The sequence below is a fragment of the Procambarus clarkii genome, chromosome 46, assembly GCF_040958095.1.
Source record: "Procambarus clarkii isolate CNS0578487 chromosome 46, FALCON_Pclarkii_2.0, whole genome shotgun sequence".
Classification (NCBI taxonomy): Eukaryota; Metazoa; Arthropoda; class Malacostraca; order Decapoda; family Cambaridae; genus Procambarus; species Procambarus clarkii.
In genome coordinates, this window is record NC_091195.1 from 28255246 (window position 1) to 28269261 (window position 14016).

The following is a 14016-nucleotide window of genomic DNA, read 5'->3' on the forward strand; positions in this document are numbered from 1 at the left end:
GCACCTACAGATATTATACTGGATGCCACGGGCGACATCATGGACCCAGCCACCCTGACCAGACTGCCATATCCACTCTTCTATCTACGTCTGTCAGTAATTCGCTGCCTCACAGATGACAGCCCTGACATCGACTGGTGCTGCGACTTGGCTCGTCAACTGTGTCCCGAATCCAGTAAAGGGTTCTATTTTGAAATTGATTTCGTTGATACTCACCTCACTAGTAAGTATATTCTTAATAACTATGATATCTTGAGTGTGTGGAAGACTAGAATCCCTCAGAGTTGACGCTAAAACCTTAAGTGTCTTTATATTGCATTATATTGCTTCAAGAATAGCCTAGGGGCTGTTTAGCCTCACATGATAGTAGAGCAAATTATATTTCACTGATTTTAGCGTTTGGTGTGTGCGTTAGTCAGGTCTAACCAGTTAGTCAGATCTACCAGTGTTACGGCCCTATTGGGTCGCAACCGGGTTCTTCTCTGATGTTATTAGAGTTTGGGTATCCGGCCCCAAGTTAGTAGTGGCTTTCAAGGGGTGTGTTCCGTAACGCAAGTTAAAAATAAAGGGGAAGGGATTCAAACGCACTGCTTTATATATATATATTTCTGCCACCACCATAAATAAATATAACACAGTCACACGGGGTTGCTATAACTACACTTATTATATACAGATATGTCTTCCTCTGAAGACACAGGATGCTCCACGGTGCTCAAGATGAGTAGCCCTGGTTCTCTTCTTCGTGGCCCACGATGAATCCTCTGATTCTCTCGGCGAATCTACCTCGGCCACAGGCCAGCCAAATCACAGTCCCACTGGGTGCACCGTCGTGGAGGCCTTCAACCACAAATCCAGCCTGTAGCTGGCAGGTTCCGATCAGCTCCGCTGTGTAGGCCACTCCACGATCGATACTAGGGTTGCGAGCCCTAGGCAGGAGCCTCGTGTGATCCCGCTGATCACCCTCCTCTCTATAGCACCACAGTGGCTAGTCTCCTCCACCAGCCAGCCCTGGATGCGACGATTCCTCGACTCTGCCACGTCACAGGCAGGCTAACACTCTCAACAGTGTCCGTCCGGGGGTGACTCACAGCTTCCTCAGAGCAAACTCGTGGAGAGACTATGGCTGCCTTGGGTAGACTGATCCATCGTCCAATATAGTAGTCCCAGGTCGACTCTGTAATCAGACACGTCATTAGTACTAGGGACACTCTAGGGCATCTCACAGGCTTAGACACAAACGTCCACCTATCCACTCCATAAATGGCGTTGTTGTCTAAGCACCACCTCACCAGAGGTCAGCAGCGGCTATGTCACGAGCTGATTAAGACGGGAAACTAGCCCCTGTAGCCGGTATATCCCATCCTCGCTAGATGGCAGCGTCCATTTGGAGGGGGTTTCGGGAGCTGACTGACAGATGACGTTGTCGTCACTGCTCCGTGCAACGACGCTGGACTCGGCTCCGTAACAACCAATCTCCGTGGTGTAGTGGTAAACACTCGCCTGGCGTTCCGCGAGCACTTTGTCATGGGTTCGTATCCTGGCCGGGGAGGTTTTACTGGGCGCAAATCCTTAACTGTAGCCTCTGTTTAACTCAACAATACAATACAACAATACAATTTTATTTAGGTAAGGTACATACATACAATAAATATTTACAAGGATTGTTTGACTTATAGGTAGAGCTAGTACATACAATGCCTAAAGCCACTATTACGCAAAGCGTTTCGGGCATGATAAACTTAAATGACAAGCTTAATACTAATTGAGCATAATGAGTAGAATGAAAACAAGATATGAAAACATAGATGAAAAAGCAGCACAAATACAATTATGTCGACAAACAGCGCTCTTTAAAGAAAAAAACAGACATTGGTTGACAATAGAAGGGTAAGGTAGGTTACAGGGAATTTATTAGGTATAGCTTCGCTTTTAACTTAAACTGGTTGAGAGAGGTACAGTCTTTAACATGGTTGGGAAGGTCATTCCACATTCTGGGCCCCTTGATTTGTAGAGCATTTCTAGTTTGATTAAGTCGTACTCTAGGAATATCAAAACTGTATTTATTTCTGGTGTGATGCTCATGGGTTCTGATACAACCTTCTATGAAGCTTTTGAGATCAGGATTGGCATTATAGTTTAGCGTTTTATATATGTATAATACACATGAGAGAATGTGCAGTGACTTAATGTCTAACATATTCAGAGATTTAAGTAGGGGTACCGAGTGATGTCTGGGGCCAGAATTGGATATTGTCCTAATAGCAGCTTTGTGTTGAGTAATTAGAGGACGTAAGTGATTTTGGGTAGTAGAGCCCCAAGCACAAATACCATAGTTGAGATATGGATAGATAAGGGAGTAATAGAGAGTCACCAGGGCAGGGCGTGGTACATAATATCTGATCTTAGAAAGAATGCCCACAGTTTTTGAAACTTTTTTTGATATGTTTAGAATGTGTCCCTGGAAATTAAGCTTGTGGTCAATGAGAATGCCAAGGAATTTGCCATCTAATTTGTTACAAATTTGGGTATTGTTTATTTTGAGATTTATTTGATTAGAGGATTTATTGCCAAACAGAATATAGAAGGTTTTGTCAATGTTAAGGGTGTGGGAACCGACCTGTGAGATTTATATTTATTTAATTTATATGAATTTATATTTACGTTAATTTGTATACTTCGATAGCAATTTGTATAATGATAAGTGGACTGTATTTCTGCAATAATCTCATAATCTCACAAATCGATCCTCTACACATTAGGGGGGTTTATTAAATTAATATATATGCAGCCAATCAAACTACAGTAATAGCTACATACATTGATGAGGTTCCTTATCTTATAGTACAGCAGGTTAGTCCACCAGGTATAACTAGGGTGTAGACACCAAATTATCCTCTTTGAGGTAGCTTCTATCACCCAGTAACTGGTGCACATAATCTTGCATCCTCGTCTTGACCTGTCAAAAGTGCGCTAGCTGTGAAGCCAGATACCTATATATGACAAGTATATCAGAGAAAACAGTACATGGAACATTAAAGACCTGGCTTAATTACCTTTAGTATGAGGCGATTTCGCGTTCTAACCGGCTAACCCTATATCCTGACATTAATGGCCATAAATGAATGATAAACGGGTTTCGGATAGACACTTAACTTGTATTTGTAGACAGCGTGTTGACAATGGTACACCTTTGGGTTCCATAACACTACGTCCAAGTAAATTTAACAGGAGCCGAATTTGCTCCCGTGTGAGCCTCTGGTCTCAATAAACAACAATGGCTGCCCTCCTCCTCACTCTGACGCCTGGCTTACATTGTCCACATTTCAGAAAGTGATAGAAGGGTCACATTTACTCTACTTTAATATTGATAATTAAGTTAATTTATATAAGATGGTTTTATGATGGTAAAGTCCAAAGACTAATGTATTTAAGAATAATTCCCAGCAGAATAGCTGGTGAATTATAATAGTATGTGGTGATGATATCCCGTTTTCTTTAGACGGAAATTCCACTACAAGTTACGTTTTCTATGGGTAACTTGTTGGTAATACAGCAGCACTTATTATCTGTCTGTATATTATTAAATGGTGTCGGATTTTCCGACAAAGGGTGAGTTTGTTGGCAGTTAGCCACAGATGGACTTTATTTAGCTCAGTATTTACTGTGGCATTTAGAGCAAGGGGATCAGGACTGGAGTAAATGAAGGTTGTGTCGTCAGCAAATAGAATTGGTTTGAGGTGTTGGGAGGCATTTGGAAGGTCATTAATGTAGATGAGAAAGAGGAGAGGGCCAAGTATGCTGCCCTGGGGAACACCAATGTTGATGGGTAGGGTGGGAGAAATTGTATTATTCACAGAAACATATTGGAGCCTGTCAGTAAGGTAGGATTTGAGGTATTGTAGGGAGTGTCCTCTGACTCCATAATGATGTAATTTAAGAAGAAGGTTTTGGTGGTTGACAGTGTCAAAAGCTTTACGCAGGTCCACAAACAACCCAACAGGGAACTCATTTTTATCAAGAGCTGTATGAATCGAGTTAAGCATACTAATAAGTGCATCGTTAGTGCTTTTTTTGGGTCTGAAGCCATATTGGCAAGGGCTAAGTATATTGAGTTTGGCTAGATATGAGTAAAGCTGCTTATAGATTAGTTTTTCAAAATTTTTTAACAAGTTTGGCAGGATAGATATAGGTCTGTAGTTGTTAACATCTGTGAGATTACCACATTTGTGGACAGGCGTTACTCTCGCTTTTTTTAGAATATCTGGGAAGGTTTGGAGTTCAAGTGACTTGTTGAAGAGCAAAGCAATAGCAGGGGCTAAAGATCTGGAGGCTTTTTTGTAAATTAAAGTTGGTATCTCCTCAAGGGCACCAGACTTGGTTTTAAGGGAAAGGATTATCTCATTGACGTCAGTGGAATTAATAGGCTTTAGGTACAGAGACTGTGGATAGTTACCTGAAAGATAGTCATTAATGTCTGTACCGGAAGATGGAATATCATTTGCAAGGGATGAACCTCAACAGTAAAATGTGTACTTGGTTGTAACAACGATTCTTCACGGTGGGGATCGTATTCCAGGGACCTGCCCGAAACGCTACGCGTACTAGTGGCTCTACAAGAATGTAACAACTCTTGTATATCTCAGGTGTGTGCCTCATTATGCTCTCCCGTCTGCAGGTGTTGGTGTGGAGAGCCTAGCACGAAGCCTCCACCAGAAGGGCATCACCACTGATGGCCTTTCTGTCTATACCAAGGACTCGCTTCCCCAGGAGGATGAAGATCGCCTCAAGGAGCTTGTTAACTCACTTGGCCTCGGATTTCCTTTGTGTCTAGAAGCGAGTTGAGAGCCAAAAAGTATTCACAATATGCATGTGTGATGACACATCTATGAGGTAGGTTTGGTGTGCATGTATCATGGTGACTATACATGTGTAATATTGTTGCACGGGGTGAACACAAATTACAATTTCACAGAGGGTAGGAGGCACTGTGTCCCTCCAGCCTGGATCCTCTTGTTTATTATGGACTGCAAGATAGTTAACTACCTTCAGCTTGCTCCACACCAGTTTTAAAGTACCCACATCAGTACCCACAATGAAGACCAGTCATGGGAGTCAACTTCGTAGTGTTACTAAGATTTTGATTGTTGCCGCCGGAGACGGCTAGTTTATTGTGCACCCCATACCCATCCTGTGAGCGGTAGTGCAAAAAGCATTACAGAGGGCACAAAAGGTCTTTATCAGACCTCATCTTAGATTATTACATAAACAATTTCATCTATCCTTCACACCTTATAGTTACAATGTTAGCTAGTTACAGAGAAAATGTTATTTCAAGAGCTATACATTTACAGTAAGTCATTATACATTAATGGAGGTCTTACCGCTCATACATAATAGTTTGACCAATGACGATAGTCATAGGGTAGCTTCTGTTTATTATTAGTCTTCACAATACACTACTTGTTTCTTCATCTCATATGTCGTTTATCTACTGGAAGCGAAATGTGGATACAGTGCAAGGATTTCAGGTAATTTATCCATGGTAATAAGATAGGTTGCCATATCATATAGAGTGAGCTTAGATTTATCTCTAAATGACTCAATTTTACTACAATCCAAGATATTAGTCTCCGTGGTGTAGTGGTAAGACACTCGCCTGGCGTTCCACGAGCGCTTTGTCATGGGTTCGTATCCTGGCCGGGGAGGATTTATTGGGCGCAAATCCTTAACTGTAGCCTCTGTTTAACTCAACAGTAAAATGTGTACATGGTTGTAAAAACGATTCTTCGCGGCGGGGATCGTATTCCAGGGACCTGCCCGAAACGCTACGAGTACTAGTGGCTGTACAAGAATGTAACAACTCTTGTATATATCTAAAAAAAAAAAGTGTTCGAGTGTATGTCCCTGTCTTTGTTCACACACTTTACACTTTACTTCATCTAGATCCCTATACAAGCCGAACTGCCAGAGATACTTGTAGCCAAGTCTTATACGAGCTGTGACAACATCTGTTAGTCTACTGACTTTGTTACTTGCTCCATACACATGTTTTACTTCACACATTTCATTGTGATGAAATTACTAGTTCCAGTTTGTACAGTTCTACTTTCTTCAAATCCATCCAGTAGTTCTTGTCTAATGACACTTTTAAGGGACCTATTTGATAACTTAAGATTCCGTTCAATGCTGTCTTTATTTACTGCAGCCTTAGCAAGGGCGTCAACTTTGTCATATTCCTGCAGGCCAATGTGAGAAGGAATCCAAAACATTTTTATATATACCCTCTTGCTCAGTATTCTTATATATCTACGTCTAGCTTCCAAGACAAGCATGTTATTACTTGATTGCAAACTGTTTATTGCTCGTAGTGAGGAAAGGGAATCGGAAATAATTAAACTGTCTACTTCAGTATTGTCAATAATTTCGAGTGCTACCAGTATTGCTACCAACTCGGCTTGCATTGTGGATGTCCAGTTACAAATTCGTATATTCCTTTGAATTGTGCTGCCATCGGGCTGATGAGCAATAACAGCACTTCCTGCCCTCCCTGTAGCTGTATTGAGTGATCCGTCAGTGTATATGGTCTGTGCAATGTTGTTTTCAGCTTGTATACTGTGAATGTGTTCTATGGTGTTTAATTTAGCAGCAAGCTGAGCATGAGGGTTGTTTGTGATTAGTTTTTTGGTGGTGTATGCATGGGTCAGGATGTCAAAAGGTACTATCTGCCAGGGTGGAAGGAAGTGCTGTACACTTTCATCTGTATATACATCGTGCAGTCCCATCATTTTAAGAAATAACCATCATCATGGCGTGCCATTTCACCAACCTCTAGAGTAGTCACGTGGATCTCTCTGCAGGTTCAACAGACCTTGACGTCACGTGTGTGCACTCCTGGTCGACGTTGGCTTACTACTCCTGGTCGACGTTGGCTTGCTACTCCTGTGTGGTTGGAAAACTTATTAATGCTCTCATGATCATTACATCAAATAGGACATCAATCAGAGAATAATATCCTTACTATTTGATTCCAGGGAACTCAAAAGGAGAGACTTCCGGCGAGCGACTGCCACAGTACACAATCCAAGACCTTTTCAGAGTGCTGTTTAAGACCGAGACGTATCAACCATGTTGAGCTAATTCCCGATACACAAATGGCACCTTTATAGCTGCCTAGGAAAAGTAATTATTTTATTCGTCCTTAGACCTATTACTTTTGGATATAGGGAATTGTGAACTCACCGATATGTAAACTGAAAATTGTCCTTTTCGCCGTGCCAGCATCCAAGGTTTGTATGAGAAGGAGACCCGCGCTGTGTGTTCTGCATATATCCTGTTGATCCATTCTCATGGGATGTTTAGTTCCCTTCGTATCGGCCCTGCCGAAGTGGGTGCGTACAATGTTGGTATTATCACTCTATCATGTTGTTACATTTGTTATTTGTATGAATTACTGATTGTCATTCTGTTAATGCCAGTTTCCTTTCTGCATTCCTGAGAATCCTGTCCGGATATCTTCGCTTAGAAAAGAAACTCGAGAGATCATTTACACCTTCTCACGTCTGTTACCCTCACTCGCTGTTCTTTTTAACCTTATTGCCAGTGAGTACAGTAAGGAGTGTGTGAATGATGGTGAGTGGCATAAATGTACCTTACCTTGAGGTTACCTTGAGGTGCTTCCGGGGCTTAGCGTCGCTTGGAACTTTTATATGGATCCCCATCCGCACCCCCATTGTTGTTATCTAGATACACATATGTGTTTAAGAAGGCCAGCTCCATTTCACTGCTTTCTAATGTAAAATTAAAATTCCCATGAACTCCATTAAAACAGTCAAAAAAATTCTGAAGGTCTTGTTCACCTCCCTCGCTGTCATGCCAAAAACGTTATTGCTGTATCTGCAGTAGATACAGTGGTTGTGGGGTAGTAGAGGGGTTGTGGGGGCGTGCTGTTCTCTGAGCTCTTCCAACACGTACTCTCTGTACGCAAGTTTCCACCACTGAGATGCTGGTGCTTCCGTCTACTGCTGTGCTTGTGATTTGCCTGTAAGCCCTCCCACTGAAATGTAGCAACGTGTCTCTCATTATGTGTAATATACATTCTTCTAGCAGGGCTCTGGGTGGTGGTCTCCTGTCTGATGCCTCCTGCAGTTCTACTTGGATTTGTCCCTTGAGTGTCGAAAAAGGTCGCAATCTACCGTGCCTCTCTGGGGAATGCTGGGGTACAAGGACACCCTGTCCAGAGGATGAAGGTCTGCCCCTAATGGAATAGGTTCCCTGTGGTTTTGTGATCTGGCCAGAAAGTCCATAACATCCTTCAGGCGTTCCAGCAAGAGACCCAAAAGGTCGCGAAGAGTGCCATGTGTATCAGATCTACGGGCCACGTTGACGCCCCACAGCCACTCAGTATGGACCTTCCTGACCATGTGTGCATCTGGATTTAATGATTTATGTATTTTTGGCAGGACGTATGGTGGCGGTATTGCGTGTGAAAATGTTATGAATGCATCCCTGGCCGCTGCTGTGAGGAGTCCCTCTGTACCGTTTGTGTTGGAGTATACTGTCAGTACCGAGTTCCGACTTCTTTCCTTGTGCGTTTCCCACTGCCTCTCCTAGAATTGTATCAGATGGTTTGTGGGAGCATCTAGTTGGCGGAGGCCTTCCCGCCTGTAGTTCTCCGTTCCCCATACTGCCATTGTCGCCCCTTTGTCGGTTACTTTAATCACTATGTCCGTCCTATTGTTTAGTTCCATAAGGGCATCCCACTCTATCTTTGTAGGATTTTGCCCGACTACAGAGCAGGGTTTCTCCCCAACCTCTCCTCTTAAAAAAACGTCGCTTTTGGCCGTTTGCCCGTATGGCCAAAAGTGGACGTAATTTGAAAATGAAAAAAAATTAAAATAAATTTGAGATTTTTTTTTCAACACCAGTAAGATAAGGGTCCTCTGATAGGTTAGGTGGGCAGGAAATTCGCATAAGTTTCAATACATTATGAAAAACGTTAATTGAAAGTTTCCTCTCCTAACCTTTTCGAGTAAGCCGGACGACTCAAACAGTAACCAGGACAGTATGTCACTTTCGTGAGCTGATTTCATTTCAAATGACGTCCACTTTTGGTCATAGCGCGCATACGAGCCAAAAGTGTTATTTTTAAGAGGACGGGTTGTTCTCCCAGGCCAATTTTGAGTTTGTGTAGCTGTTTGTGTAGTTCCGTGTGCTAGACTGTCCTCATGTACACCTTGCTCATCTATGCCTCTTGAAGCTGCAGTATAGTATAATTATTGTTATGGTCACACACCTGTAAACATCTTATACGTACCAACACACTTGGTCCACAGAGGGACACAAAGTCACTGTACAATATATACGAATTTACTAGAAATAAATATTTATATTTATTTACAAGGTTTTCATAACCTGTTTTCTATACATTGGGGAAGTAGTATCAGTGACCAGGCTACGCAGTGACCAGGCTACGCAGTGACCAGGCTACTCAGTGACCAGGCTACGCAGTGACCAGGCGACGCAGTGACCAGGCTACGCAGTGACCAGGCTACGCAGTGACCAGGCTACGCAGTGACCAGGCTATGCAGTGACCAGGCTACGCAGTGACCAGGCTACGCAGTGACCAGGCTACGCAGTGACCAGGCTACTTAGTGACCAGGCTACTCAGTGACCAGGCTACGCAGTGACCAGGCTACGCAGTGACCAGGCTACTCAGTGACCAGGCTACGCAGTGACCAGGCTACGCAGTGACCAGGCTACGCAGTGACCAGGCTACTCAGTGACCAGGCTACGCAGTGACCAGGCTACTCAGTGACCAGGCTATGCAGTGACCAGGCTACTCAGTGACCAGGCTACGCAGTGACCAGGCTACTCAGTGACCAGGCTACTCAGTGACCAGGCTACTCAGTGACCAGGCTACGCAGTGACCAGGCTACTCAGTGACCAGGCTACTCAGTGACCAGGCTACTCAGTGACCAGGCTATGCAGTGACCAGGCTACTCAGTGACCAGGCTACTCAGTGACCAGGCTACTCAGTGACCAGGCTACTCAGTGACCAGGCTACTCAGTGACCAGGCTACGCAGTGACCAGGCTACTCAGTGACCAGGCTACTCAGTGACCAGGCTACTCAGTGACCAGGCTACTGCAGTGACCAGGCTACTCAGTGACCAGGCTACTCAGTGACCAGGCTACTCAGTGACCAGGCTACTCAGTGACCAGGCTACGCAGTGACCAGGCTACTCAGTGACCAGGCTACTCAGTGACCAGGCTACTCAGTGACCAGGCTACTCAGTGACCAGGCTACTCAGTGACCAGGCTACTCAGTGACCAGGCTACGCAGTGACCAGGCTACTCAGTGACCAGGCTACTCAGTGACCAGGCTACTCAGTGACCAGGCTACTCAGTGACCAGGCTACTCAGTGACCAGGCTACTCAGTGACCAGGCTACTCAGTGACCAGGCTACTCAGTGACCAGGCTACTCAGTGACCAGGCTACTCAGTGACCAGGCTACTCAGTGACCAGGCTACTCAGTGACCAGGCTACTCAGTGACCAGGCTACTCAGTGACCAGGCTACTCAGTGACCAGGCTACTCAGTGACCAGGCTACTCAGTGACCAGGCTACTCAGTGACCAGGCTACTCAGTGACCAGGCTACTCAGTGACCAGGCTACTCAGTGACCAGGCTACTCAGTGACCAGGCTACTCAGTGACCAGGCTACTCAGTGACCAGGCTACTCAGTGACCAGGCTACTCAGTGACCAGGCTACTCAGTGACCAGGCTACGCAGTGACCAGGCTACTCAGTGACCAGGCTACTCAGTGACCAGGCTACTCAGTGACCAGGCTACTCAGTGACCAGGCTACTCAGTGACCAGGCTACTCAGTGACCAGGCTACTCAGTGACCAGGCTACCCAGTGACCAGGCTACTCAGTGACCAGGCTACTCAGTGACCAGGCTACTCAGTGACCAGGCTACTCAGTGACCAGGCTACCCAGTGACCAGGCTACCCAGTGACCAGGCTACTCAGTGACCAGGCTACTCAGTGACCAGGCTACTCAGTGACCAGGCTACTCAGTGACCAGGCTACTCAGTGACCAGGCTACTCAGTGACCAGGCTACTCAGTGACCAGGCTACTCAGTGACCAGGCTACTCAGTGACCAGGCTACTCAGTGACCAGGCTACTCAGTGACCAGGCTACTCAGTGACCAGGCTACTCAGTGACCAGGCTACTCAGTGACCAGGCTACTCAGTGACCAGGCTACTCAGTGACCAGGCTACTCAGTGACCAGGCTACTCAGTGACCAGGCTACTCAGTGACCAGGCTACTCAGTGACCAGGCTACTCAGTGACCAGGCTACTCAGTGACCAGGCTACCCAGTGACCAGGCTACTCAGTGACCAGGCTACTCAGTGACCAGGCTACTCAGTGACCAGGCTACTCAGTGACCAGGCTACTCAGTGACCAGGCTACCCAGTGACCAGGCTACCCAGTGACCAGGCTACTCAGTGACCAGGCTACTCAGTGACCAGGCTACTCAGTGACCAGGCTACTCAGTGACCAGGCTACCCAGTGACCAGGCTACCCAGTGACCAGGCTACTCAGTGACCAGGCTACTCAGTGACCAGGCTACTCAGTGACCAGGCTACTCAGTGACCAGGCTACCCAGTGACCAGGCTACCCAGTGACCAGGCTACTCAGTGACCAGGCTACTCAGTGACCAGGCTACTCAGTGACCAGGCTACCCAGTGACCAGGCTACCCAGTGACCAGGCTACCCAGTGACCAGGCTACTCAGTGACCAGGCTACCCAGTGACCAGGCTACTCAGTGACCAGGCTACTCAGTGACCAGGCTACCCAGTGACCAGGCTACCCAGTGACCAGGCTACCCAGTGACCAGGCTACCCAGTGACCAGGCTACCAGTGACCAGGCTACTCAGTGACCAGGCTACTCAGTGACCAGGCTACTCAGTGACCAGGCTACTCAGTGACCAGGCTACTCAGTGACCAGGCTACTCAGTGACCAGGCTACTCAGTGACCAGGCTACTCAGTGACCAGGCTACTCAGTGACCAGGCTACTCAGTGACCAGGCTACTCAGTGACCAGGCTACTCAGTGACCAGGCTACTCAGTGACCAGGCTACTCAGTGACCAGGCTACTCAGTGACCAGGCTACTCAGTGACCAGGCTACTCATGTGACCAGGCTACTCAGTGACCAGGCTACTCAGTGACCAGGCTACTCAGTGACCAGGCTACTCTGTGACCAGGCTACTCAGTGACCAGGCTACTCAGTGACCAGGCTACTCAGTGACCAGGCTACTCTGTGACCAGGCTACCCAGTGACCAGGCTACTCAGTGACCAGGCTACTCAGTGACCAGGCTTACTCAGTGACCAGGCTACTCTGTGACCAGGCTACTCAGTGACCAGGCTACTCAGTGACCAGGCTACTCAGTGACCAGGCTACTCAGTGACCAGGCTACTCAGTGACCAGGCTACGCAGTGACCAGGCTACTCAGTGACCAGGCTACTCAGTGACCAGGCTACTCTGTGACCAGGCTACCCAGTGACCAGGCTACTCAGTGACCAGGCTACTCAGTGACCAGGCTACTCAGTGACCAGGCTACTCTGTGACCAGGCTACCCAGTGACCAGGCTACTCAGTGACCAGGCTACTCAGTGACCAGGCTACTCAGTGACCAGGCTACTCAGTGACCAGGCTACCCAGTGACCAGGCTACTCAGTGACCAGGCTACTCAGTGACCAGGCTACTCAGTGACCAGGCTACTCAGTGACCAGGCTACTCAGTGACCAGGCTGCCCAGTGACCAGGCTACCCAGTGACCAGGCTACCCAGTGACCAGGCTACTCAGTGACCAGGCTACTCAGTGACCAGGCTACTCAGTGACCAGGCTACTCAGTGACCAGGCTACCCAGTGACCAGGCTACTCAGTGACCAGGCTACTCAGTGACCAGGCTACTCAGTGACCAGGCTACTCAGTGACCAGGCTACTCAGTGACCAGGCTACCCAGTGACCAGGCTACTCAGTGACCAGGCTACCCAGTGACCAGGCTACTCAGTGACCAGGCTACTCAGTGACCAGGCTACTCAGTGACCAGGCTACTCAGTGACCAGGCTACTCAGTGACCAGGCTACTCAGTGACCAGGCTACTCAGTGAGCGAAACATTTTGTGTAAGTCTTTACATAAAATTCTAAAATAAATAAGTGTGGGTTTTTAACCTATGTTATTATGTTTGTGAGAAGATATTACCATTACTTATTATTATTAATATACACATATACAAAATAAAAATAGAAATAAAAAACAAATCAGGCACTCACCGAACTCTACATTACTCAACACAACAGAGATTGGATCCAGCTGTCATCGGGAGTGGACGTGTCCGTTCGGCCACTCCGACAACATATCACTGCCTGTCCACAAGCCTTCCGTCTGGGACCAGCCATCTGGTATCATGCTTCAGAAGGTGAAGTACTCCAAGATCCAGACAATATCTTGTTTTGAAGGAAACAATTCCGATTTCGTCTACAATTGACAGAGAAACAACGTTGTTGATTACCTGCTGCCCACCTGACTGGTACTCTGCGCAACCCAGTACGCAGGCGACCCAAACTCTCGTACCGCATTTTTTTTTTTTTTTGAGGACCGTATCACTGACCAGGTCACTTAGAGTCCTACCCTGAAGGGTGAGGCGATATCCCGCGGGCATTGCCACAAGGGGGCACCTTAGAAGGTGTACTGTGCCTGACAGGGAAAGGTAGATCAAACAGCTCATTTAGGTGTTAGGTATCCCTGATTCCACCTGGAGGAATCATTCTACGACCTCCGTTGGAGGAGAATGAATATCTCCAGGCCTAGGCGTGTCTCAGGCATTAGGTAGGGCAGTGATTCGGTCCTTACTATGTGGAGAGTCATGGGGAAGGCTAAGAGAAAGAGGAAATGAAGGCAGCTTTCAGACGAGGAGGGACGGTGGACTGATGTGCAGCAGGCACC

The 14016-nt window shown here is 46.6% G+C and overlaps 1 protein-coding gene and 1 long non-coding RNA gene across 5 annotated transcripts in view; one reads left to right on the forward strand and one right to left on the reverse strand.

The window, feature by feature from the left end:
* LOC123770559 (uncharacterized) overlaps window positions 1-14016 on the forward strand; it is a 39893-nt gene that overhangs the window by 14721 nt on the left and 11156 nt on the right. For 2 of the 4 annotated variants that reach the window (XM_069301863.1, XM_069301864.1), the window contains exons 3-5: window positions 11-223; window positions 4679-4893; window positions 7035-9395. In XM_069301863.1, coding sequence (XP_069157964.1) covers window positions 11-223; window positions 4679-4845 — 380 coding nt within the window. In that variant the 3' untranslated portion in view covers window positions 4846-4893; window positions 7035-9395. Of the gene's footprint in view, window positions 1-10; window positions 224-4678; window positions 4894-7034; window positions 9396-14016 lie in introns of those variants that run through there. The other 2 variants (XR_011222193.1, XR_011222192.1) reach the window with 2 other exon arrangements.
* LOC138350671 (uncharacterized) lies at window positions 219-13792 on the reverse strand. The gene is made up of 3 exons (XR_011222194.1): window positions 13344-13792; window positions 6830-6942; window positions 219-1177 (listed from the first exon to the last, which is right to left on the reverse strand). It is a non-coding gene; the product is annotated as an uncharacterized lncRNA (long non-coding RNA).